Source organism: Danio aesculapii, chromosome 8, assembly GCF_903798145.1.
Source record: "Danio aesculapii chromosome 8, fDanAes4.1, whole genome shotgun sequence".
In the NCBI taxonomy this organism is placed as follows: domain Eukaryota; kingdom Metazoa; phylum Chordata; class Actinopteri; order Cypriniformes; family Danionidae; genus Danio; species Danio aesculapii.
The window spans coordinates 54,338,729-54,366,636 of record NC_079442.1 but is presented as its reverse complement, the minus strand read 5'-3'; the positions used below and the strand labels follow the sequence as shown (position 1 = coordinate 54,366,636).

Genomic DNA, 27,908 nt, shown 5'->3' with positions numbered 1-27,908 from the left:
TCCATATTGCAATACAATACAATCACATAATATCAATGCTCCCCCACATTTTTAGCTATTCCCTGCTGAAAAATCCAGCTTAAACCAGCCTAGGCTGGTTGGCTGGTTTTAGCTGGTCGACCAGCCTGGTTTTAGAGGGGTTTTGGCCATTTCCAGGCTGGTTTCCAGCCTGGTCTTAGCTGGTCAGGCTGGAAAATGACCAGCTAAATCCAGCTAAAACCAGCTTGACCATCTTGGTTTAAGCTGGACATAGCTGGTTTTGGCTGGGCTCCCAGCCTGTCTAGGTTGGTCAAGCTGGTTTTAGCTGGTCATTTTCCAGCCTGACCTAAGCTGACCTTCCAGCCTGAGCTAAGACCAGGCTGGAAACCAGCCTGGAAATGGCCAAAACCCCTCTAAAACCAGGCTGGTCGACCAGCTAAAACCAGCCAACCAGCCTAGGCTGGTTTAAGCTGTTTTTTTCAGTAGGGAATACTGCCCTTATTTCCATTTTTTTGGTATGAGATTGCAGAAGAATGGTTTGACTAGAAATGTACAGTTTTTACCATCAATACTGAAAACTGTTTAGTCATTCAGCAGAACTACAGTTCAAACCGCTGTGGTTTAAAACCCATTCCTTCACTGAAAGTAGCAAGATGCACAGGCTTGGCTAAATTTTCTATTCTTTTAGAAACGAGTGAGTAGTTTGCAACTGGCATATTTGAATATGAGTTAATCCTGCACCCTCTGACTAACTTCAGAGTGTAGACATACTGTCCGTGAGAAGACACGCAAACACGGGGCGTGGAACTCTGAGCGGCGTTTGGTCCCTAATGAACGTATAACTGGAGAGTAAGGGAACAGGTATCAATCAAACTCTAAATTAAGTCATCAATGATGACTGTGATCCGTTCTTACAATTAGAAACACAGTCTAAATTTTAGTATCACGTACAATTGGAGTCAGATTAAATTCAAAATTATTTTTAGAAGCATTAGAAAAGACTTACATGCATTTAACCTTCGACCATGCTGTTAGTTTCATCATTGGGCTAATAGATGGACTTCTACAATTCCATTTAAAGTGAAATAACTGCACATAAATGTAGGAGGCTGAGAAAAATGCTCATTTCAGGAGAAAATTTCAGACGGCCTTCAGAGGTTTTTGCATGTGAACTCCTCATTTATACTACAGGACTGCTGAGTGCTTAATTCTGATAGGTTGATGGTCCCTCTACAATATTTGGTTATTGTCAGATAAAGGCGCAGCTAAAGTAGTTCCGGCAGGTTTAGAGCGCATTACAGCTCCATATCACTCCGCTGAATGATTAGAGTTATTCCACAGCTACAACAGACAGAAATCACATCAGAAGGAGGAGATGTGGAGGACACTAGTGCTACACACAGGAGACCCTTGAGGAGGACACACACCTGACTAACACACTCTCACACACAACATCTCAAGAGTGGGTTCAGCAGAGGAGAAGCGTGATTAATTACTCCTCATTATGATGGTTTGTTGACAGCAGTTGAAGCGTCTCAGTCCGTCACCGTCTCCATCAGTCTCTGCAGGCTCCTGTGAATCTGAACATCAGCATCGGTCAGCAGAGGTGGAAACTGTCTTATGTCATTAAGTACATATATTAAGCCTCTGAGCACGGTTGCATGAAAACCCATGGGTTAAGAAATCCCTTACTTTTTAGGTTAAGGGAACCAGTAAGATTCTGTAATGTACAATCAATGAACTCTACACTATCCCATAATGGATAGCAACGCAACTGACAAAGGTCACGTGATCATGACAAATAGCAGATGTAGTACGTCCCAATTCCATTCATACTACTAACCTTCACCACATAGAACACACTTTTATAACAGTTGTGTAATAAGCTCAAATTCAAATATAGGACATGCTTGAGTAGTCGGACGCAGCCCGTATCTTCTCAACACAGAAGAGATATAAAGAGCTTCAGACAAACCTTCTCCAGCTTCAGGAGAATGGCGGACAGAACAGAGCAGATCTCAGCTGAATCTCCAGCGTGCACACTCATGTGTTCATCCCTGCAGTCATAAACACACACACACACACACACGCACGCACGCACGCACGCACGCACGCACGCACGCACACGCACACACACACACACACACACACACGCGCACACACACACACACACAGCTGCTACAACGATTCTACAGTTGCTATGGTAACAACAACTACAGCGACTGATCTGTTGTTGTAATTCTACAGTTGCTATGGTAACACAACAACTAAAGTAATTGATTTTCTGTGGCGATTCTACAGTTGCTATGGTAACACAACAGCTATAGTAATTGATCTGTCATGGGAATTCTACAGTTGCTATGGTAACACAACAGCTATAGTAATTGATCTATTGTGGTGATTCTACAGTTGCTATGGTAACACAACGACTACAGTAATTGATCTGTCGTGGTGATTCTACTGTTGCTATGGTAACACAATAACTATAATAATTTATCTGTTGTGGTTATTCTACAGTTGCTATGGTAACACAACAACTATATTAATAGATCTGTCATGGTGATTCTACAGTTGCTATGGTAACACAAAAACTATAGTAATTGATCTGTCATGGTGATTCTACAGTTGCTATGGCAACACAAAAGCTATAGTAATTGATCTGTCGTGGTGATTCTACAGTTGCTATGGTAACACAACAACTATAGTAATTGATCTGTCATGGTGATTCTACAGTTGCTATGGCAACACAACAGCTATAGTAATTGATCTGTCGTGGTGATTCTACAGTTGCTATGGTAACACAACAACTATAGTAATTGATCTGTCGTGGTGATTCTACAGTTGCTATGGTAACACGACAACTAAAGTAATTGATTTTCTGTGGCAATTCTACAGTTGCTATGGTAACACAAGTATAGTAATATAAACAAATGACCAATACTCTAGTTTTCTACAGCTACACTACCATACACCACAGTTTATTGTAGTAAAACATTTGGTTAGTAAATACCACATTATATACAGTATACTGCACTTTAATATAGTATTGTTCAGAAAGGTGTGTGTAAATGTGAGTGAGATGATCAGCTAGATGTTCACCTTTTGTGTGGCAGCTCCATGGAGAGCAGAGCCGTCAGCCGCTCCTCCAGACTGACCATCTTAAAGGCCATATAACAGGAGGAGAAGAGCAGCACACACACCCTACACACACACACACACACACGATCACACACATGGGTGGTTTATGAGGACTCTCCATAGGCGTAATGTATTTTCTGTGGCAGATTCTGAATGTCTAAAGACCAGTTTTTGTGTGTCTGTATCTGTCTGTGTGTGTATGTGTGTGTGTGTGTGTGTGTGTGTGTGTGTGTGTGTCTCACAGTGAGAGGTAGATCAGCACCAGTGTGTTCAGAGAGAGAGAAACAGGTCTGAGCGTCTTCATGAGCTCCAGATCGGCTGATGCTGAAACACACAGCATACTCTGACCATCCTCACACACACTGCACATCTCTAAGCCTGTGTGTGTGTGTGTGTGTTTACCAGTGTATGGCAGGTTTTTAGCACTGTCCGTCTCTTGTTTGGTGTGTGGATCCAGTTCATCGTCTCGTTTTGTCACCTGAGAGCGTTTCTGGAACTCTGAGAAAAACAAAAACACACAGATTCTGCTGAAACACAGGGGCACTTTTAAATATAATCTCCTTTACATCAAATATTTTACATCTAAAATACACTCCTCTTGCAGATCTTAGACCTTGATTTATAATTTATAATTATTATTTTTTTTGTTTTATTATTTTAATAATAATTATTATTTTATTTGTTTTAAAACTAACATTTTTATTTTATTTGTTATATATTTCGTTTTTTGTAATAATATTATCTAATTATAAGTAATTTTAAGTATATTTACCAACCTCCCAGAGTACCCTAGCAACTGCCAAGCAACCACCAGGATTACACTAACAACTTGAAGAAGAGCAACCTGGATAACACCATATTGAGCAATTACAGGCCCATCTCAAATCTCCCTTTCATTGGCAAAATCATTGAACAAGTTGTTTTTAACCAGGTTAACAAGTTCTAAAACTTCAAGGGGTGTTTAGACGATTATCAATCTGGTTTCAGAGCACATCACAGTACAGAGAGCGCCCTTATAAAGATAATCAATGATATACGCCTAAATACAGATTCAGGCAAACTAACAGTGCTGGTACTGCTCGATCTCAGTGCCGCATTTGACACTGTCGATCACAGCATACTTCTGGATAAGCTGGAACACTGGGTTGGGCTGTCTGGGATGGTCCTCAAATGGTTCAGATCTTACCTTGAAGGGAGAGGTTACTATGTCAGTATAGGTGACTCTCTTCCATAGGTCGAGGTGGACACCCATGACATGTGGAGTCCCACAAGGCTCGATTCTGGCACCTCTCCTGTTCAACCTTTATATGCTCCCTCTGAGCTGAATAATGAGAAAGAACCAAATCTCCTACCACAGCTCTGCTGATGACACTCAGATCTACCTAGCCTTACTGCCTAATGACTACAGCCCCATAGGCTGATTTCACGCGGCTGCCATTTTTAAAAGCAATATCGAGGCTGCGGTGGGAAGAAACCCGGAAGTGTCGTTGGGAGTTACATAGGAAGGTTGTGTACCTGTCTGTATATCTTATCAGCGAAGAGAAAGTGATGCAAATTTATAATTTCACCGCCTTCCGAGTGACCCGAAGGTCCGTTCTGAATGAATGGTGAAAATAAAAAGGGATGTCAGAGCTCATTTTCAGCTAGTTAAAGGAAATGGCACTAGTTAGCTACTGTTTTCTTTCCTAAACACACGTTTAGATGCCGTTTATTAAACTCAAGTTACTGAGCTGATTCTGTCCTATATTAGACTGGTCATGATACTGAATTAAAAGGAAAAAAGTCAATTTCCTGCTAACGTTTAAGGCACTGCTGATGGCTTTCTTATAACAGCGCTGATTGGCCATTGTGTTCACGTGCTCAACAGAAATGACTGTGATTGGCCGAGAAGGTCATCAGTTCACCCTCCGCTGTTTACCGAGTACAAACAGACGAGCGATCTGCTTGATGACTCGACTGATCTTCATGTCTGCTTCGCGCTCCAGTGTCCATGTATCTGTGTTTGCACTGGGTGAAGAGCGGTAAACTGATGAGCACTGGTGAACACTATGGTAAATCAGCGCTGTTAGCGGAAATGGACGATTTTAAAACTTCCAGGACACTAATACAGACAACACGAGGGTGTGCTGCAGAGGACTGCAGTGTTTTATCACTCACCGGGTTACATAGGCTGAAGCAGGGAAGCGTCCCCGCGGTGTTTAACTAGTGCCATGAACTGAAGCCTAGGAGGACACTTGAGCGTATTACTCTTACAGAGATTGTGATGTTGTTTGAGGGGAAACTGGAATTCTAGAAGGGAGCAGAATCGACTGCTACACCGGCATTATCATGATGGACTCATTCAGAAGCGAACTTGTGTTTATGTGACTTACACTTGTCCTTGATCAAACGTAATAACTACCTTATTTTTTGCTGCCGCCATCCTCGCTTGTGTGCGTCACCCAACACACGTTATTCTTACACGAGAAAAAAACAATCCACCGCGTTTGGCGCTGCTTGTATCTAAACGCAGCATGACAGCAGGGAAAGGCACAGCCAATCAAAATGTCCATATGTTATCTGGGGGCGGGAGGACTCGAGGAGGGAATGTCTTTTAACCCTTTCTGTGTGTCTAAGTTAACGTTGACAGCACCATTTTTTTTATTAAGCGGATTAAATTATTGGTGGGGACATTTCGGTGGATATTGGTGGGGATGCATCCTCTCCATCCACTCTAAATCTACGCCCCTGGAATAGACTCTTGTTACAGACTGAAAGTGATACGGCTGGGTGCCATTTGACAACCCCTTAGCTACGTGGGAGATTTTTAAAGCCGCTGCTGCTTTAGGAGGCTTCTTTAATGCTGCTTTACTGTTTCTGAATACTGTGTTAGACTGCTGTTCTTTTGCCTTTCTTTCTTTCTATTTCTCTTAGTCTTCATTGGGAATTTTGCTAAGCTTTGTCTCCTACATTTTGCTTTTGTAGGTCTCATTGAAGTTGTATTTTCTGTTATTTTGTTTAGATTTTTTCTATTATATTTGTTTTTGTAAGCTTTATTGAAATTGTATTTTCTCTTATATGTTTTAACTGTTTCCTTTATATCTCTTCAGACGGTCTAACCTTGTTCATTTGCGAGCTTTTTGTATTATTGATAATTTGCTCTCTTCAGTGGAGAAAGACTGAAAGGTGTTTTATTATTATTTGTCAGCATTTCAATAATCATTGTATTGTGTGCCTGGAGTATTTTGTGTTACAGGAGCCGAGCACCTAAGGCAGGGTGCATTTCTGGTGGAGGTCTTACTTGCACGTGCGCTGTGTGAGTGTGCATGTGTCACAGGTCTTGGTGGTCTTTGCTGTGGAGGCCTTGTTGTGCCTTTAGTCCCTGCTGTCACGCCTCAGCTCCTGCACCCCCAGTGTGTGTGTGTGTGTGTGTGTGTGTGTGTGTAATTGAGGATCTTTATGGTTGATAAAACTATACATTCTGCCCACTTTTATGTGCAGTTTTAAATTTTAATAAAGTTGTGTGTATTTTCCTACCCACGTCTCTTGCCATTTACTTTCAGCTCACCTGTGTTGCCTTTAATTTAAATTATAGCTCCCTGGTAATATTCCAGGGTGGCGTAGTCATTAGCTATCCAACATTATTAAACCCCTTGGTTATACCACAATCTCAAAAACATCGCAAGCATTAGATGCTTTGTTTCCAGTGAAGACTCAGAGAAACTTGCTCATGCTTTTATCAGCAGCAGGGTGGATTACTGTAATGGCCTCCTCACTGGCCTTCCTAAAAACACAGTCAGACAGTTACAGCTCATCCAGAACGCTGCGGCCAGGATTCTGACCAGAACCAGAGAATCAGAGCACATCACACCTGTCCTCAGGTCTTTACACTGGCTCCCAGTTACATTCAGAATAGAGTTTACAGTATTATTACTGCTCTATAAATCACTAAACGGCCTAGGACCTCAATACATTACAGATATGCTCACTGAATACAAACCTAACAGATCACTCAGATCTTTAGGATCAAGTAAACTAGAAACTCCAAGAGTTCAGTCAGAGCAGGGTGAATCAGCTACTAACAGCGCCCCCTGCTGCTGGAATCAGTTTTCAGAAATGATCAGATGTGCTCCAACATTAGGGTCATTCACATCCAGCCTGAACACACATCTGTGTAGCTGTGCCTTTACTGAATGAGCACTGTGATACGTCTGACAGATCGAACTATTATGTTTTTCTTTTCTTTTTCATTCTTTTATAACCTGTTTTACACATTTTAATCTGTTTTTAATCATATTTTTATTATTTGTTTTTATTTTCTTTTTTATTTACTTTTCTCTTTTATTCCTGTTTATGTAAAGCACTTTGAATCACCACTGTGTATAAAATCTGCTATATAAATAAACTTGCCTAGCCTTGCCTTGCCTTAACAACACCCAAGCAATTGCCCAGTTTGCATTAGCAACAACCTAGCAACCACTCCAAGTACCATAGCAATCATCAAGATTACACTAGCTACTGTCCACAACACACAAGCAAATACACAGTCTACCTTAGCAACCACCTTACCACCGATAGCACCCTAGCAAATGCCTAGCAACCATCAAGATTACACTACTAACTGCCTAACAACACCTAAGCAATTACCCAGTTTACATTAGCAACTACCTAGCAACCACTCAGAGTAACCTTGCAACTGACTATCAGCCACCAAGATTACACTCACAACTGCCTAACAACACCCAAGCAACTACTCAGTTTACCTTGGCAGCTACCTAGAAACCACCCAGAGTACAGAGTATTTATGAACGTGTGTGTGTGTGTGTGTGTGTGTGTGTGCGTGTGCGTGTGCGTGTGTACCCTCACTGGGTGTTTTGCTGTACTCTGGAGCCTCTGGACAGTCTGAGCTGCTGCTGTCCTCTATCCGCTGACCCGTCTGTCTCTCAGGAGCGTCCAGATCTGACAGATCAGCACTGAAGTCCTGCACACACACACACATCCATATATACAGTTAAGTCAGAATTATTAGCCCCCCTGAATTATTACTCTCCCTGTTTATTTTTTCCCCCAATTTCTGTTTAACGGAGAATTTTTTTCAGCACATCTCTGTCCATAATAGTGTTAATAACTCATCTCTAATAACTGATTTATTTTCTCTTTGTCATGATGACAGCACATAATATTAGACTAGATATTCTTCAAGACACTAGTATTCAGCTTAAAGTGACATTTAAAGGCTTCACTAGGGTAATTAGGGTAAAGTTAGGGTAATTAGGCAAGTCATTGTATAACAGTGGTTTATTCTGGAGACAATCCAACACTAATATTGCTGAAGGAGGCTAATAATATTGACCTTAAAATGGCTTTAAAACTATTAAAAACTGCTTTTATTGTAGCTGAAATAAAACTAATAAGACTTTCTCCAGAAGAACAAATATTAGAGGAAATACTGTGAGAAATTCCTGAATCTGTTCAACATCATTTGGGAAATATTAAAAAAGAAAACAATTCAAAGAGGGTGAATAATTCTGACTTTAACTGTACATACGCACACACACACACATGCACACACAGCTCAGTGTTAATGATAAACGAGGGGCCGCTGATGAAGAAGTAAAGAGAGACTCATACTGCAGTGAGTATTGCAGGATGATGATGATGATGATGATGAAGATGAGCTCTAATGCTGCTCTGAGCCACTCCAGGACTTTCCTCCTGCAGAAAACAAAACAAAACAAAACAAAAAACATTCAGACAAAACACTAAACACACTTCAAATAATACAACACACACTAATGGAAATAAAATACAACATAAAAACTAAAACATATTATTTTCATCTATTTGTATTTTTTAAAATGTATGATATATTGTTTAAATATCTATTTAATTTTTGAATTTATTTTTTTTATCATTTTTACACATTTTTATTTAATTTCTGTTCATTTTATTGTGTTTTATTCATTCATTTTCTTTTTAGCTCAGTCCCTTTATTAATCAGGGGTCGCCACAGCGGAATGCACCACCAACTATTCCAGCATATGTTTTACGCAGCAGATGCCCTTCCAGCTGCAACCCAGTACTGGGAAACACCCACATACACTCATTCACACACTCATACACTCCGGCCTATGTAGTTCATAGTTCAGCTATGACTCAAACCAGTGACCTTCTTGCTGTAAGGCAACAGCGCTACCCACTGCACCACCATGCATCCCTAATAATAAAATAATTATGATAATAATTATATTTAATTTAATTTTCAATGAACAATAAATACTGAAGTTACAAACAAACAATAAATAAAGATCAGCCAATAAATGACCGGCTGCACGGGGGTGCAGTGGGTAGCACAATCGCCTCACAGCAATAAGGTTGCTGGTTCAAGTCCCGGCTGGGTCAGTGTGTGTTTCCGTGTGGAGTTTGCATGTTCTCCCCGTGTTGGTGTGGGTTTCCTCCAGGTGCTCCGGTTTCCCCTACAGTCCAAACACATGCGCTATAGGGGAATTGGGTAAGCTAAATTGTCCGTAGTGTATGAGTGTGTGAGTGTGAATGGATGTTTCCCAGTGATGGGTTGCAGCTGAAAGGGCATCCACTGTGTTAAACATATGCCGGATTAGTTGGTGGTTCATTCCACTGTGGCGACCCCTGATTAATAAAGGAACTAACCCGAAAAGAAAATGAATGAATGACCTAAAACTGTAACATAACAATAGACTTTAAACCACAAATGAATGTAAAACAAACAAATGAATAAACTTACGATCAGATGTGGGCAGACGGACATCAGGACCTTGTAGGTTGTGTCTCGAGACAGAAAAGAAACAAACACGTGCTGCAGACATAAGAGAGATGAGAAACATGAGCTCTTCAGTGACAGACGGATATAATGATGCTCAGTTTGAGCTCTTTACCCGCTCGTGTGCGGTGGAGATCACCAGAGCGTTCGGCACCAGGATGGCGGTTTTGGTTTTCTTGATGACGCTCACAGAAGACACTGGAATGGCGATCTGAGGGGAAAACACACATTATAATGAACTGTTCAAATGAAAGCTTTAAGATTCCCAAATATGACCTTTTCTAATTGTCTGCAAATGTTTTGAGTGCAAATGATCCGCAAATGATTCTGTAAATGTTTCAAAGGGCACAGTGGCTTTGGGTTTGAGTCCCGGCTGGGACTGTTGTTTCTGTGTGGAGTTTGCATGTTCTCCCCACAAGTCCAAGCACATGCGCTTTAGGAGCGTTGATTAACTAAATTGGCCGTAGCGTGTGTGTGTGTGTGTGTGTGTATAAGTGTGTATGGGTGTTTCCCAGTACTGGGTTGCAGTTGGAAGGGCATCCGCTGTGTAAAACATATGCTGCAATAGTGGACGGTTCATTCCACTGTGGTGACCCCTGATAAATAAGGGATTAAGCTGAAGGAACCTGAATGTTTCGAGTCCAAAAATATACAAATTCTTAAATCAACATCAGTAAAACCTGTGACTGGTGGAAAAACAGATTCTGTAATTGTGTACCTGGCTCACTTTGCCATGGCCTCTTTTGCTTTTTAAAAACTCATCCCTCAGGTTTTTCCAAACCTTTTAACAAAAACTTTCCTCCTTTCCCACGGCTGCTGCTATTTCTAGACAAGAATAATTGATCATCTGGTTATCTCTATGATCAGTGATCGTAAAGATGTGTGTACAGGCGTACTGTTTCAGACACAATCTCTTCAAAGTGTTTCATATTCAACTCAAAACAAACGTGGCGCCGCGCGCACTGTTCGCTCGAGTCTCAACTTATTCCATGCGCGCCGCCAGCCGAAATCCAGTGTTGCCAGATGTAGCTGACTGATTCCAGCCCAACAGCTGTCGCCCAACAATCAGTAGACAAGCCTTTCTACACTGTTCTAAGGGTATGTATGCGAAGAACGGGGGCTATGGCATCTCTTAAGGAGATAAAAACAGGTTTATAAGGGCAGACCAGGGTTGGCGGACACACCGTTGCAAAACCGCCTATTAATTTTTTACCTGCAAAAATAAATTCAAAACCGCCCAATCTGGCATCACTGCCGAAATCATGTCGCGAGCACCCAAAGCGAACTTTCACTAACACCGCGATGACGTCACATTCGCCGTGCGCACTCAAGTGAACTAGTGGACGCGTCGAGTATAAACCAGGCTTCAAGGTAGTAATGTACACATGTACGGGACAAAAGTGCCCAAAAGCGAGGGATTTTGAAGTTCCCACCCAGTGACAGATGCTGTACCTTTATTTTTTTAAGTGTGAAGAAGCATTTTCTATGTTATACGCAGCAGATGCCTTTCCAGCCGCAACCTGGGAAACACCCATACACACTCATTCACACTCATACACTACGGCCAGTTTAGTTGATCAATTCCCCTATAGCGCATGTGTTTGGACTGTGGGGGAAACCGGAGCACCCGGAGGAAACCCACACCAACATGAGGAGAACATGCAAACTCCACACAGAAATGCCAACTGACCTAGCAGGGACTCGAACCAGCAACCTTCTTGGTGTGAGGTCACAGTGCTGACCACTGAGCCACCGTGCTGTCGCTAGATGAAATCAATTTATTTCAAAAAGAAAACAAGATTATTTTGCTTACTCTACTTTGTTAAACATTTTATATAGGTGAAGTTTACTTATAAATAATTTCGAGAGGATCACGTTCTTATGATTGTTCTCAGCTGGTCCAGCATCAGCTCATGATTGATTATCCAATCAGATGATTCCTAACTCACTATAAATAACCAGAGTTTTCTTATCTCAATGTCTTCGTCTTGAAGAAGCGGGAGGGAGAGGAGGGAGCCCCAGGCTCGAGGATCTGATGAGCTAAGGGCTGTCTCCTGGAACAGCATGCCAAACAAGCTTTCTAATCAATCATCAGCTAAGTTTGAACTCTTGAATATAATTAAAGGTTTTTTAAAAAGGGGTTAACGAGAATCTGTATTCATCACTTTGTTATTTAGAAATAATCTGAAGAGCCAGAAAAAATACATAAAACATTTTTATAATGACAACATTTTGGTCAAATTTAACATCCTATTTTTAAATGATGTATGAACACGTCTCTCTGCCTAACATTAGAATATCATTATGAATAAAACTATGAAGTGTGTTTGTGTGTGCTGCATGCTGGAAAGGACATTTATGAATTATGAAATGCAAATATATATGTCAGTTACTAAACTGGAAGATTATTTTGTTTGTTTTGAGGGAAAATGCACTCATTATTTCTGAAAACAAAACAATATCACTCATGTTCTTCAGGATTTCTTGACATTTGGACTAAAAAGAAGACATGAATAGGTTTGTAAGTGTATGAGTCTGTTTGACTGATTTACATGTCACTGTAATGTTTTGTGTTTATATATGATATGATAAAGTAATGAAAAATATGATGTCAACCCAAATTGGGTAAATGATAGACTAATTTGGTTCTATAAAGTCAGGAAAGCATTTTTTGCGTGTGTAATTGTCTTCAACTGTACCTATTCTTAACTTTTGTGATTAAAAGTGTTAAATCGTGTTTTGAGGTTGACCTTTGTGTCTTTTCCGAACACTCTGGAATGGAAGCAGATCCAGTTTTCGGAGACGAACAGTCGACCCTGATAGAGAATATCTTTCTGCAGGGCACACGTATAACCTGGTGGACAGAAGAAAACACAAATCACTCTTCTATACCCGAGCTGGAGGATTACTGTACTCATCTACTGATGCCAGATTACATGATAAAATGTGTAGTCAGTAATATCATCTCTTAGATTACACATTCATAGGAATGTAATCTGACTTCTTTTGGATTGCATTTGGATTACTTTGGAACTGTCTGGCTACTTTTGGATTACATTTGGATTACTTTGGAACTGTCTGGCTACTTTTGGATTACATTTGGATTACTTTGGAACTGTCTGGCTACTTTTGGATTATATTTGGATTACTTTGGAACCCTAATCAGTAACTAATTACAGATTACATGACAAAATTATTGGTCAGTAATATAATCTCTTAGATTACACATTCATGGTGATGTAATCTGACTACTTTTGGATTACATTTGAAATACTTTGGAACTGTCTGACTGCTTTTATATTACATTTCGATTAATTTTGAACCATAATCAGTAACGGATTACAGATTACATGACAACATTTTTAGCCAGTAATATGATCTCTTAGATTACACATTTACGGTAATGTAATCTGACAACTTGGATATGTCTGACTACTTTTGGATTACATATAGGTTACTTTTGGACTGTAGTCAGCTACTGATTACAGATTACAGGACAAAAGTAAGTAATATGATCTCTTAAATTACACAATTACGGTTATGTAATCGGACTACTTTTGGATTACTTTTAGATTACTTTTGGACTGTCTGACTACTTATGAATTATATTTGGATAAATTTTGAACTGTCTGACTACTTTTTCCCAGTGACGGGTTGCGGCTGGCAGGGCATCCGCTGCGTAATACATTTGCTGAATAAGTTGGTGGCTCATTCTGCTGTGGCGACACCAGATAAATAAAGGAACTAAGCCAAAAAGAAAATGATAGAATGAATGTCTGACTGCTTTTGAGTTACATTTGGATTGCTTTGGAACTGTCTGACTGCTTTTAGATTACATTTGAATTAATTTTGAACCATAATCAGTTTCCGATTACAGATTACATGACATTACATTACTTTTTTGTCATTAATTTAAACATTTATGTTAATGTAATCTGACTACTTTTGGATTACATTTGGTTTACATTGGAACTGTCTGACTGCTTTTGGATTATATTTGGATTACTTTGGAACTGTCTGACTACTTTTGGATTACATTTGGGTTTGTTTTTAACTGTCTGACTACTTTTGGTTTACATTTAGATTATTTTTAACTGTCTGACTACTTTTGGATTATATTTGGATTAATTTTGAACTGTCTGACCACTTTTTAATTACATTTGGATTACTTTGGAACTGTCTGGCTACTTTTGGATTACATTTGGATTACTTTGGAACCATAATCAGTAACTAATTACAGATTACATGACAAAATTATTGGTCAGTAATATAATGTCTTAGATTACACATTCATGGTGATGTAATCTGACTTCTTTTGGATTACATTTGGATCACTTTGGAACTGTCTGACTACTTTTGGATTACATTTAGATTACTTTGATACTGTTTGACTGGTTTTAAATTACATTTAGATTACTTTTTAACTGTAATCAGTGACTAATTACTGATTACATGACAATATTATTGGTCAGTAATAAAATCTCTTAGATTACACATTCATGGCGTTGTAATCTGACTACTTTTGGATTACATTTAGATTACTTTTCAACTGTGCTCAGTTACTGATTACAGATTATATAACCTCTTAGATTGCACATTTATGGAAACATATTCTGACTACTTTTAGATTACATTTAGATCAATGAATTGTGAAATATTAACTGTCATTGTGTATGTAATCCTGATGTGTTCCATAAAAATAACTGTAATCTGATTACGAGTATTTTAAAAAGTAGTTTACTCAGATTGCAAGTACATCATTAAATATGATTACATAATCAAGATTATATACACTCCAGCTATGGTTTTTACATGAATAACGCTCAGTGATTCTTTTCTCCTCATTTGTAAGTCACTTTGAATGCAAGCATACTCTGCCTGAGCTGCTCCTCCTCACTGACGTCCTTGAACACTTTGTGATATTGAGAATTAGTGCGCGGAAACTGGAACACAAACATCATCCATCGTCAGTGATACAGGTCGAAACCATAATTGATAATGCACATTAAATCTCAGATCTGTTCTTAAGTTTTAAAATTTGACTTTGAGCACAAAACCACAGGTAGACTTTTTTTACAATATCTAATAGTACACTGCATGGATCAAAATTATACATTTTGCTTTTATGCCAAAAATCATTAGAGTATTAAGTAAAGATTGTGCTTGATGAAGTTTTCAGTGAACATCCTGCTGTAAATATATCAAAATCCTAATTTGTGATTAGCAATGTACATTGTGGGTTTCCCCCACAACCTAAAGACATGCAGTACAGGTGAATTGGGTAAGCTAAATCGTCAGTAGTGTATGAGTGTGAATGAGTGTGTATGGATGTTTCCCAGAGATGGGTTGCAGCTGGAAGGGCATCCGCTGTGTACAACATATGCTGGATAAGTTGGCGGTTCATTCCGCTGTGGCGACCCCAGATTAATAAAGGGACTAAGCCAAAAAGAAAATGAATGAATGAATGAATGATGAGCACTGAAAAAAAAATGCTTTTCTTACTTAGATTTCTTTTGTCTTGTTTATAGTTTATAGTCCAAATTTATAGTTTATAGTCCAAATTTATAGTTTATAGTCCAAATATCTAAAAATTCTTAAATCAAGAAGCATTTTCTAGACAAGTATAAAATATACTCTTGTTTTCATTAAAACAACCTAAATAATCTGACAATGAGGTGAGTAAAATAAATGTGATTTGACTCATTCTATTGTCAGATTATTTCGCTTGTTTTCAGGAGAAACTCACTTCACTTTCACTCATTATTTTTGAAAACACAGCATTTTTTGCTTGTCTAGAAAATGCTTCCTAGTTTAATCATTCTTAGATACTCAGACTAGAAACAAGAAGCATTTTACAGTGTAATGTTCACATATTGTCAGAATGGAGCAGATCTGATGTTTTTACTCATGATTTATTCACCTGGAAGGACTGCGGTTTCCTGCGTTCACACTTCAGTTCAGAGTCACTCTGGATTTGCAGAAGTAATGAAGGGTCAAACGTTTTAGATCTGAATTAGGACACACATGTGGAGTGACACATTAGTTATGACTGATAAAAATCTTCCAAAATATTTGGGAAATGTACCACACCCTTATTTTAGAGGGTAGATAAGCCTACACTCTCAGAAAACGTTGTCACTGGGGCAGCACCTTTTTATGGGACAGAATTGTACCCTGAGACAAAGAAAAAAAATGTACCATTGCAATTTGTACCTTTAAGGACTTGATTGTACCATGGGAAACCAAATGTACCTTTAGTTTTTAAACCTTCATCAAAGGTATGAATCTGCTCCATGAAGGTACTACTACAGTGACAAGACACTTTGTACCTTAGTGTCAAAATGCTTATCAAACATGTATTAAAATGCCTTAAATGTTTAGTTTACAATACCTAAAGTTTTGTTTCATCAGTAGTTTTGATAGAACTTAATAATAAATGTTTATGAGTTTCTTTAAGCATATGCTTTTATATGATGATTCCTGTTTTAACATGGAAATTATTCATTAAATCCCTTTGCCTTTCCAGTCATATTTATTTTCATAAATATTATAATAAAAGAGTTGGGTAATAATTTATTTTAACACTGCTCCTTCAACAGACATTTAACTGGCTATAAGAAGTTTTGCAAGTACATGTCAACTTACACTAACCCCAACCGAACAGTCTACTAATAATCTAATGAGAATCAGTTAGCATGTAGATGCAGTGTAGCTTAAACTCAACAAACAGACCATCAAAATAAAGTGTTGTCCAACACTCATGTAGCTTTTATGAGAACAATAGTGTTCCTTCATTTCAGTTGTGCTATAAAAGGTACAGAGCGGTATCATAAGAGGTCTTTTCTGTACCGTATACGGTTCAACTTTTACAAAGGTACAAAACTGTTCCTTAAGAAACATTATTTGTACCACCGTCTACCTTTTCTGAGAGTGTCCGTAACGGTTTTAACAATTAAAAAAAACATATTTTAACATTACTGTTATTTAATAATATTTTAATTCAGTACACTTGTAATAAAATATCCAACAGTTGGTCCAGTGTCACCTTTGTTTTAAATGACTCAAATCTAATCCTGTTTAAGCCTGATCAGAGCAGGTTTGAGCTCACTGACCCGTTGCCAGGGTTAGGCCCTCCTGTGAAATACAGATATTTTGTCAAATATTTCTCAACTGATATTTAATGGAGCAAGGCAATTTTCACAGTATTTCCCATAATATTTTTTCAGAATTATTAGCCCCCTTTATAATTTTCCCCAGTTTCTGTTTAACAGAGAGCAGATTTCTTCAGCACTTCTCTAATCATAATAGTTTTAATAACTCATCTCTAATCACTGATTTATTTTGTCATGATGACAGTAAATAATATTAGACTAGATATTCTTCAAGACACTAGTGTTCAGCTTAAAGTGACATTTAAAGGCTTTACTAGGGTAATTAGGGTAAAGTTAGAGTAATTAGGCAAGTCATTGTATAACAGTGGTTTGTTCTGGAGACAATCCAACACTAATATTGCTGAAGGGGCTAATAATATTGACCTTAAAATGGCTTTAAAACTATTAAAAACTGCTTTTATTCTAGCCGAAATAAAACAAATAAGACTTTCTCCAGAAGAACAAATATTAGAGGAAATACTGTGAGAAACTCCTGAAACATCATTTGGGAAATATTAAAGAATAAATATTCACTGAAGGGTGAATAATCGTGACCTCAGCTGTATGAAGACTGTCATCATGAGTTAATGGGTTAATTAGCAGCGGTCTGACCTGACGAGGACTGGTTTTCCTCTCCTCACAGCGACCTCAGTCTCGCCCTCCAGAGGAATGAAAGCATCAGGCCTCGTCATCTTCTGTCCTTCATCCTCGTCTTCAGCATAATGACTGTCAAACACACACAACATCATCACACACACCTTTCCTCCAGCTTACTCCCAGATGAACAAATGTGATCCCGCTTTAGGGCACCTATAATGCAAAATCACCTTCTGTACGCTGTTTGGACAGAAGCGTGTGTAGTATAGTGTGTCCACAGTCATTCATTCATTCATTTTCTTTTCGGCTTAGTCCCTTTATTAATCTGGGGTCGCCACAGTGGAATGAACCGCCAACTTATCCAGCATTTTGTTTTATGCAGCGGATGCCCTTCCAGCTGCAACCCATCACTGGGAAACACATACACACTTATTCACACACTCATACACTATACAATTTAGCCTACCAAATTCACCTGTACCGCATGTGTTTGGACTGTGGGGGAAACCGGAGCACCCGGAGGAAACCCACGTGAACGCAGGGAGAACATGCAAACTCCCCACAGAAACAACAACTGACCCAGCCGAGGCTCGAACCAGCGACCTTCTTGCTGTGAGGCGACAGTCATACTGGAGTAAAATAAACACAAGTCTCTCCTTTTATTTCCTGAAGTTAAAACAGGATCCAAATTTCTGAGTTCAGTGGTGGTTCTAGACCAGAGTGACTGGAGGGGCCGGGAAGGGGCCACTTGTACCTTTAGGGAGCACGCTTTAACATACATCACCAACTACTGAATTATTCAGTCATTTTTTTCAATCTGACTCAATAACTTAAATCACTTCAACTCAAAATAATCTTCCATGTTCAAGTCACTTTGTATTTTCAACATTCAAGTACATCAAGGCACCCTTTCACACCTGTAAACTTTAACGCAATTAAATAAACTTTAATGCAAACGTGTGAATAAATGTGTAAAAATACACACATATTATCTACATAATATCTCACGTCATTTTAACATGATCAATTCATCTTTTTTCTTTTTTTTTCTTCATCTGAACACATTTAACTTTATCATAACTGCAATATTTACACTCCTATAGTTCAATTCAATTCTCTTTTATTTGTATAGCGCTTATACAATGTAGATTGTGTCAAAGCAGCTTCGCATAAAAGGTCACAGTAAATAGGAACAGTGTAGTTCAGTTTTCAGAGTTTAAGTATAGCAGATGTGACTGTATGGGCTGCTTTTCGCCGTACTTAGACGTGTATAGACCTGTCCGTATAGACACTTATTTAAATATGTCTTATGATAGTACCATGTAGGCACATTTACACATACAGTTGTAAAACTTTTACAACAACCGTAAAGCAAAACAAAATGTATTTCCCACATCAAAAAACTATCCGAAAGGCACGTAGGTCTGTGTGTTTTTGCGTATTTATTTGTTTATAATGTATAGCGTGGTGCTGCTGACGTCACAGGCGAGCGCCCTGAAGGCTCTGTAGTCCGTTTATAGCCTAATGTTAGCTTTTCAGCTCTTCCGTTTGCATTTAAGATCCAAAAGTGCTCAAAGTTGTATTTTCGTGTGAGGATTATCTGGCTGGACAAAACGTGTAAGTGTAATGAACAGTGTTTGAACACTGAGCTTATTATTCGCAATCTTCGAAAAGCCTATGGGAAAATCCTATGGGGATTTTATCGAGGAAGCCAGTTTTATGCTAGTAGCCGATTAGCCTACAAGGTGATATCATAGTTCCTCCACTCTATAAAGACAGTGAAATTGCTATTCATTCATTTTCTTTTTCGGCTTAGTCCCTTATTTATCAGGGGTCGACACAGCAGAATGAACCGCCAACTATTCCAGCATATGTTATACACAGCAGATGCCCTTCCACCTGCAAACCATCTCTGGGAAAGACCCATTCACACACACACACATACACACACACACACTCTCTCCCCAACTCAATTCCCCTATAGTGCATGTGGTTGGACTGTGGGGGATACCGGAGCACCCGGAGGAAACCCACGCCAACACGAGGAGAACATGCAAACTCCACACGGAAATGCCAACTCACCCAGCCGGGACTCAAACCGCAGACATTCTTGCTGTGAGGACACAGTGCTAACCACTGAGCCACCGTGCTGCCCCATTACTCACTGTATCAACATTACATGAACTTCAACACAACGCTTCAGTGAAACATCCGTCATATAAAGTGAGACGCGTCTCATTGAGGACAATAAAGCTGCTTTACCTTCAGCTGCAGATCTTCAGACTGAATCAAGCTCATCTTAAACTAAATTACAGCGCAGTTCTGGAGCCGCACATGCAGTGTTTAACCTGAGACGACGCTTCTGGTTTCAGTCTGGGGTTTAGAGTTACTGAAACTCAATATTTCAGCCTCAATAAACACTGATGATGAAGATGGAGGTACACAACTGACCTGAGATCAGTCTGAAGATCTTTTTTACGCACTCATTTAAGCTCACACACTAATACACACGCACAAACACATGCTCACATTCACACACACTCATACACGCTCAAACACCCTCTCTCACACACACACTCATCCACGCTCACACATGCTCAAACAATCAAAAATTATTTTCCCAGAAATAATAAGTCAAGATGGCATCATGGTGGCTCAGTGGTTAGCACGATTGCCTCACAGCAAGAAGGTTGCTGGTTCGAGCCTCAGCTGGGTCAGTTGGCGTTTCTGTGTGGAGTTTGCATGTTCTCCCCGTGTTGGCGTGGGTTTCCTCCGGGTGCTCCGGTTTCCCCCACAGTCCAAACACATGCGCTATAGGGGAATTGGATAGGCTAAGTTCTCCGTAGTGTGTGTGTGTGTGTGTGTGTGGGAATGAGTGTGCATGGATGTTTCCCAGTACTGGGTTGCAGCTGGAAGGGCATCCGCTGCATAAAACATATGCTGGATAAGTTGGTGGTTCATTCCTCTGTAGCGACCCCTAATTAATAACGGGACTAAGCCGAAAAGAAAATGAATGAATGAATGTTGATGTATTAGAGCTGTAAGTGACGTGTTTCAGTCTGTTATTGATTATTAGTTGATCTGATGTTCAGTGTTTGCTGACAGAAACAAGACAAAGTCCTTCAGAAAGTCAACAAACTCTGCACACAGAGCGCAAATACTGCAAATATCAAGTTTTACCTTTGGTATGTTTGGATCTACACTGTCAAAAATATCTGTAAATCAGCAGTTTTTCATATTTTGTGATTTATATTGTTATTTTTCCTTATTTATTTCTGCTGTTGAATTGCATTATGGGATCTTGATTATTTCCCCGACAGCTTTTAACCGTGAGTTTTCTGCACGTGTGTATTAGGGGTGTCAAAATTAATTGTTTTTTTAATGCGCTGAGATGCAGACGCGAACAAATCAGTATCGTTCAGTAATAAGTGAAGTTTATTTATAATCTAATTTCGAGAGTAGCACGTGATTATGAGTGATAGCAGCTAATCCTCATTAGCTAACTCATGAGTCCCCAATCAGACGATTCCTAAATCACTATAAATAACCAGAGTATCTTACCTTAGCCATCTTAGTCTTGAAGAATCCCCCCTTCCACCCCTACTCCCCCCATTTCCTTGCCAGCGCAGCACGGATGCCTAATGGTTAGCATTATTGCCTCACAGCAAGAATGTCACTGGCTCAGATCTCACCTGGCCAAGTCGGCATTTCTGTGTGGAGTTTGCATGTTCTCCCCGTGTTTGCATGGGTTTCCCCCAGGCTCTCCGGTTTCCTCCCCACAGACCAAACACATGTAACAAGTCAATTGACAAAACTAAATTGACCTTATAGACAGATGTTGAGTCCAGTATTCACTCTATAGCATTCATAATCTACTTCTACTATTATCAAGCACGGGAGTTCTCGAGACCTACCTGCAGCGAGGGGAGCCCCTGGGTAGAGTATCTCACGAGCTCAGGGCTCTCTCCTGAGACAGCATGCTTCATAATGAATCATCAGCTAAGGGCGAACTCTTGAATCATAACTGGTTATTAAGTACTTACGTCATTTATCACATATGTGTTATATGGATGGTGGTAACTCACTATGGCGAGGGAGGAGACCAGCAGTAATTAAAACACTCCAACTACTTAAAAAGCAGAGAACTGTGCACAATTCACAGCATGTGGGTTTGCTGGACAGTCTTTTACTAACAGGGAAGTTCAGCAGAACCAAGCTAGGGGAAATCAAAGCTGTAAACTCTCTCTCTCTCTCTCTCTCTCTCTCTCTCTCTCTCTCTCTCTCTCTCTCTCTCAATTCAATTCAATTTAATAATTGACAGATGTTACAAATATATGGTGACACTTTATTTTGAAGGTCCATTTGAGTATTAGTAGACTGTCTGCTTAATATCTGCTGATAATGCTCCTTCAATAGACATTTAACTGACTAGAAGAAACTTTGCAAGTACATGTACATTACACTAACCCTAACCACAACCAAACAGTGTACTTATAATCGAATGAGAGTAAGTTGGCATGTAGATGCAATGTAGCTTAATTCAACAAACGGACCATCAAAAAGTGTGATCTAATATTAAAATACAATAATAAAATAAAATATAATTAATATATCATATTATTCATTCGTTCATTCATTCATTTTCTTTTCGGCTTAGTCCGTTTATAAATCAGGGGTTGCCACAGCGGAATGAACCGCTAACTTATCCAGCATATGCTTTATTCAGCGGATGCCCTTCCAGCCGCAATCCAACACTGGGAAATATCCACACACACTCATTCGCACACATACTCTAATTTAGCTTACCCAATTCGCCTATACCACATGTGTTTGGACTGTGGTGAAAACCAGAGCTCCCAGAGGAAACCCACGCCAACATGAGAAGAACAAGCAAACTCCACACAGAAACACCAACTGACCCTGCCGGGACTCGAACCAGCGACCTTCTTACTGTGCTATCCGTGCTATATATATATATATATTATTTTTATTTTTTTTTTTTTACGTATTTCAGTCAGGTTTCAGGCCTCATCACTGTACTTCAAGGGGTGTTTAGACGATTATCAATCTGGTTTCAGACCACATCACAGTACAGAGAGCGCCCTAATAAAGATAATCAATGACATCCGCCTAAATACAGATTCAGGCAAACTAACAGTGCTGGTACTGCTCGATCTCAGTGCTGCATTTGACACTGTCGATCACATCATACTTCTGGATAGGCTGGAACACTGGGTTGGACTGTCTGGGATGGTTCTCAAATGGTTCAGATCTTACCTTGAAGGGAGAGGTTACTATGTCAGTATAGGTGACCATAGGTCGAGGTGGACACCCATGACATGTGGAGTCCCACAAGGCTCGGTTCTGGCACCTCTCCTGTTCAACCTTTATATGCTCCCTCTGAGCCAAATAATGAGAAAGACCCAAATCTCCTACCACAGCTCTGCTGATGACACTCAGATCTACCTAGCCTTACTGCCTAATGACTACAGCCCCATTGACACCCTCTGCCAATGCATTGATGAAATGCAAACAGTTGGATGTGGCAAAACTTTCTTCAGTTAAACACAGAGAAAACTGAAGTGATTGCGTTTGGGAACAGAGATGAGCTTCTCAAGGTGAATGCGTACCTTGGCTCTAAGGGTCAAACAACAAAACATAAGGTCAAGAATCTTGGTGTGACTCTGGAGTCAGATCTGAGTTTCAATAGTCATGTCAAAGCAGTCAGTAAATCAGTCAGTAAACTTTTATCAGCAGCAGGGTGGATTACTGTAACAGCCTCCTCACTGGCCTTCCTAAAAACACAGTCAGACAGTTACAGCTCATCCAGAACGCTGCGGCCAGGATTCTGACCAGAACCAGGAAATCAGAGCACATCACAGCTGTCCTCAGGTCTTTACACTGGCTCCCAGTTACATTCAGAATAGAGTTTAAAGTATTATCACTGCTCGATAAATCACTAAACGGCCTAGGACCTCAATACATTACAGATATGCTCACTGAATACAAACCTAACAGATCACTCAGATCTTTAGGATCATATAAACTAAAAACTCCAAGAGTTCAGTCAGAGCAGGGTGAATCAGCTACTAACAGCGCCCCCTGCTGCTGGAATCAGCTTCCAGAAATGATCAGATGTGCTCCAACATTAGGGTCATTCACATCAAGCCTGAACACACATCTGTGTAGCTGTGCCTTTACTGAATGAGCACTGTGATACGTCTGACAGATCATACTATTATGTTTTTCTTTTCTTTTTCATTCTTTTATAACCTGTTTAACATATTTACTCTGTTTTATCTGTTTTTACAAATTTTTATTATATGGTTTTATTTTTTATACTTGTCTTTTTTTATTCCTGTTTATGTAAAGCACTTTGAATCACCACTGTGTATGAAATGTGCTATAGAAATAAACTTGCCTTGCCATTGACCACAGTATCCTCATAAATCGCTTAAACTCTACAGGTGTCCAGGGAAAGGCTCTACAATGGCTTAAGTCATACTTAGCTGACCGTTACCAGTTTGTGAATATTAATGGACAGCCTTCACAAATCAGCCCAGTAAAGTACGGTATCACACAACTAGAGGGACATAAAGTTAGCATTAGCTTTACTATAAAAGATCTGGGTGTCATATTAGACAGCAATTTAACTTTTAAAAATCATATATCCCATGTCACAAAAACTGCTTTCTTTCATCTGAGAAATATCGCTAAGTTCTGAAGTATGCTATCCATCTCAGATGCAGAAAAGCTAGTCCATGCTTTTATGACTTCTAGGCTGGACTACTGTAATGCTCTGTTTGCTGGCTGCCCAGCATCCTCTATTAACAAACTTCAGCTAGTACAAAATGCAGCTGCCAGAGTTCTTACCAGGTCTAGAAAATTTGATCACATCACCCCAATTTTATCCTCCTTACACTGGCTGCCTGTTAAGTTTCATATTGAATTTAAAATATTGCTTCTTACATATAAAGCTTTAAATAATCTAGCTCCTGTTTATCTAACCAATCTTCTGTCTCGCTACAATCCAACTCGCTCTTTAAGATCTCGAAACTCAGGGCTTCTGGTAGTACCTAGAATAGCAAAGTCGAGTAAAGGAGGTCGAGCCTTCTCATTTATAGCTCCTAAACTCTGGAATAGCCTTCCTGATAACGTCCGAGGCTCAGACACACTCTCCCAATTCAAAACTAAATTAAAGACCTATCTGTTCAGTAAAGCATACACTCAGTGCATCACATAACGGTGTGATGCATGAATGTGCTCCACGCAGGAGAGTTGGCTTAACAAACCACCTGTAGGACACACTCCTCCTTAATGCACCAGACATTTTGTTTTTTTCATTAAGAACACTTCATTTCTTCATCTCGTTTACATACACTATGAACAAAAGCTACGCTAATTATTTTCTTTATTCTCTATTTCCACCTGGGGATACTCTTCCCGAGGCCCCAGAGACTATGCAGCACCACTAATGCGATCCAAAACCTGTGAAGAGATGATCCCAAGGTTTTCATAATCCTGGACCAGGCCGTACCCTGAGCAGATGCTGTGGAGGTTCTAGTGAAGAGCATGAGACTGATTCCTAATAAAACCCCACAGAGACAAACAAGTCTCTGCATTGATCCTGTGGGCCAGCCTGACCTCCCACCGGTGACCTGCTCAGCCCTGCAGCATCACCCAGATGGACGTCCAGCATTCTCCAGCCTCCGGCGCCCAGACTGCAGCTCTGCACAGGAAGTTTGGCCAGAGGAAAAATGGTCGTGTCCAACTGAGCCTGATTTGTCTCTGGGTTTTTCCTCCTTCACTTTGGTCAATTGGTGAAGTTTGTGCCTCCACTGTCTCCACTGGGACTTGTGGAGCTGTGCATTGATGGATTTGCTCTACAGTGTTTGGACTCTCAGCAGTGAAACTTAAACCACACTGAACTGGACTGAACTTCAACTCTAAAATCTGGATCTGGACTTTACTAGAACTATGTAAAGCACTATGTTTAATATAAATAAACATGAATTGAATTGTTCTTTCTAATGATGCTGTGGTAAATTTGTATTAGAAAGTATTTTTTTCACATTTCTTTATTATAAATCTTTAGGAAACATTTTGGTACGTCAAAAGGTGTGCTTATGATGACCCTCCGACACGCTGATTCAAAATGTCACTAAAATTCAGTATTTAAACCTCATAATTAAACAGAAATGAGGCGAACAACTGCAAAAATGAAGTCCACTTCATTAGGAAATAAAAGAGCCACCCCTTCACCAGGCTGGCTATGGGCCTGGAGTGTGTGAACATAAATGTGTGTGTGCAAGTATGAGAGCAAATATGAGTGTGTGCGTGTGTGAGAGAGTGTGCGTGTGACTGTAAATGTATGTGCATGTGTGTGTGCGTGTGTGTGTGTGTGTGCTGGTCTTACCGCAGTAATACTTCACTCTCCATGTTTTGCTGATGTGGAGGAACCGAACACAGGGGTCTGAGCGCGTCAGTCCTGCTCTGAGGATCATCACACACACACACCGACAGCTTCTCCATCAGGACGACTGACAGCACGTGTGTGTGTGTGTGAGAGAGAGAGAGATCCTGACGATGCAGAAGATCAGAGTTCAGTTCAGCAGTTCAACAAACCTGTTGCTGTTTACTGACAAACACACACACACACACACACTACACACACACACACACACACACACACACACACACAGACAGAGAGACACACAGAGACAGATACATAGACATAATCAAAGACAAAGACACACACAGACATACGTTAATAATGTTATTAATTAATGTTATTAATCTTCAGCGTGCTGTAAAGCCTGTATCTCTCCTCATTCAGTTTAACTTTATATACTGAAATAACTGAAACTGCAGTGAACAAATAAACCTATAAAGAGATATTTACAAAAGGGACAAAATGACAATTCAATACAATATTAATAAAGCACATTTAAAAACAACCAAGGCTGACCAACGTGCTGTACATAGGAGAGCTAAAGACAGAAGCAGAATATAACAGAAACATTTAACAAGTAAAAGCAATAAAACAGTCATCAAGGAGCATTAAAAGAGAGAGAAAATAGAAAGGTCTTTAAAACAGACTTCAACACAGAAATGGAGGAGGAAAGTCTAATGTGAACTGGTGAAGTGTTCCAGTGTTTAGGACCAGCAACAGCAAACACTCAATCACCTCGTTTTTTTAAGGCGTGTTCTGGCACGGTGAGTAAATTGAGATTGTAAGATCTCAATGATTGAGAGGGAGTATACGGACAGGGGAAGTCAGTGAGGCACTGAGGAACAAGATTATTGACGGCTTTGTAAATGAATAATAAGATTTTAAAATCAATTCTCTATTTCAGTGGTTCTCAAACTGGGGGTCGCGACCCCTGCGGGGCTCGCAGAATAATTTCAAGGGGTCGCGAGAGAGATTTAAACATAGTGTAATTTTCAGCGATTATAATATATATTTTTCAGTATTACAAGTGAAAGCTAATATTTTCAGATTTTCTTAAAGATATTACTGATTCATAAAGTATTTAGGACACATTCAGGCTGAATGCATCTTTGCACTTGAAACGCAGCGCTCAGGAACAGTTTAAAACTGTTGTCATGTCAACTTGCCGCAGTAAACAAAGCCCGCAACGCTTGTCCCGCCTTTGCGCTCTTCTTATTGGCCCACTGCTCTAGAACTGAACGCGAATGGATTGGTTAAAATCAGCTGTCAATCACTCAGTCAACACCTCCTGTCTTCAGATGACAGGAGCTACAACCGCGAAAATGTAAAGCGCTGAAGAATGAAAACAACACTTACAGATTTAGTTTTAGAAACACCTAAAGCTACAAATATCGGCACATCTGATTAATGATCATCTGCTGAATGTTAATCCACCAGCTATACTTATTGAAGAGTGGATAAGACTTCCACTGGCTTCAAGTCCACTATGAAATAACTAAAGCATTCACTGTAAAGTCGGGGTTTTCAGGTAACTGTTTGCCACATCTACACATTTTAAGCACGAGAGGTTCTGTTTAATCCTTCATTTAATCACCAGACGCTGTTAGCCGTACAAGTGGCAGCTATATGTAAAATTTAACACCACGTACACCATCGCAAAAGAGCTAGCACTGACCAAGATTAAACTAATATTGCAGCTCATGAAAAGACAGGTATTGCTATTAAAATGACCTATGCATTTAATAAGGTATATGAAAAAAGCATCTGTGCAATATCAGACACCAGGCGTGAGAACAGCACAGTTATCATTAAC

The 27,908-nt window shown here is 39.7% G+C and overlaps 2 protein-coding genes across 3 annotated transcripts in view; one reads left to right on the top strand and one right to left on the bottom strand.

Annotated features, from left to right (window-relative positions):
- Positions 1 to 27,908, top strand: part of lrrc2 (leucine rich repeat containing 2) — a 148,010-nt gene that overhangs the window by 13,175 nt on the left and 106,927 nt on the right. The window lies entirely within an intron of this gene.
- Positions 465 to 26,175, bottom strand: LOC130233947 (GRAM domain-containing protein 2B). Of its 2 annotated transcripts, none has more exons than XM_056464217.1 (14): positions 26,060 to 26,175; positions 17,659 to 17,772; positions 15,816 to 15,903; positions 14,769 to 14,838; positions 12,646 to 12,749; positions 10,011 to 10,106; positions 9,860 to 9,931; positions 8,728 to 8,811; positions 7,963 to 8,077; positions 3,520 to 3,615; positions 3,360 to 3,441; positions 3,079 to 3,180; positions 1,955 to 2,036; positions 465 to 1,559 (listed from the first exon to the last, which is right to left on the bottom strand). In XM_056464217.1, the coding sequence occupies exons 1-14, from the start codon at positions 26,173 to 26,175 to the stop codon at positions 1,515 to 1,517; spliced, it is 1,266 nt and encodes a 421-aa protein (XP_056320192.1). In that variant the 3' UTR covers positions 465 to 1,514. The 2 variants fall into 2 exon arrangements, with proteins under 2 accessions (XP_056320192.1, XP_056320193.1); XM_056464218.1 differs by having other exon boundaries at positions 7,957 to 8,077; positions 26,060 to 26,171.

Coding starts and splice junctions, on each gene's coding strand:
- LOC130233947 (XM_056464217.1), bottom strand. CDS start 26,175: ATGGAGAAGCTGTCGGTGTGTGTGTGTGATGATCCTCAGAGCAGGACT. Junction 17,773..26,059: donor GAGAGTGAAGTATTACTGCG/GTAAGACCAGCA, acceptor TGTGTTTGACAG/TCATTATGCTGAAGACGAGG. Junction 8,812..9,859: donor CCGTCTGCCCACATCTGATC/GTAAGTTTATTC, acceptor TGTTTTCTGCAG/GAGGAAAGTCCTGGAGTGGC.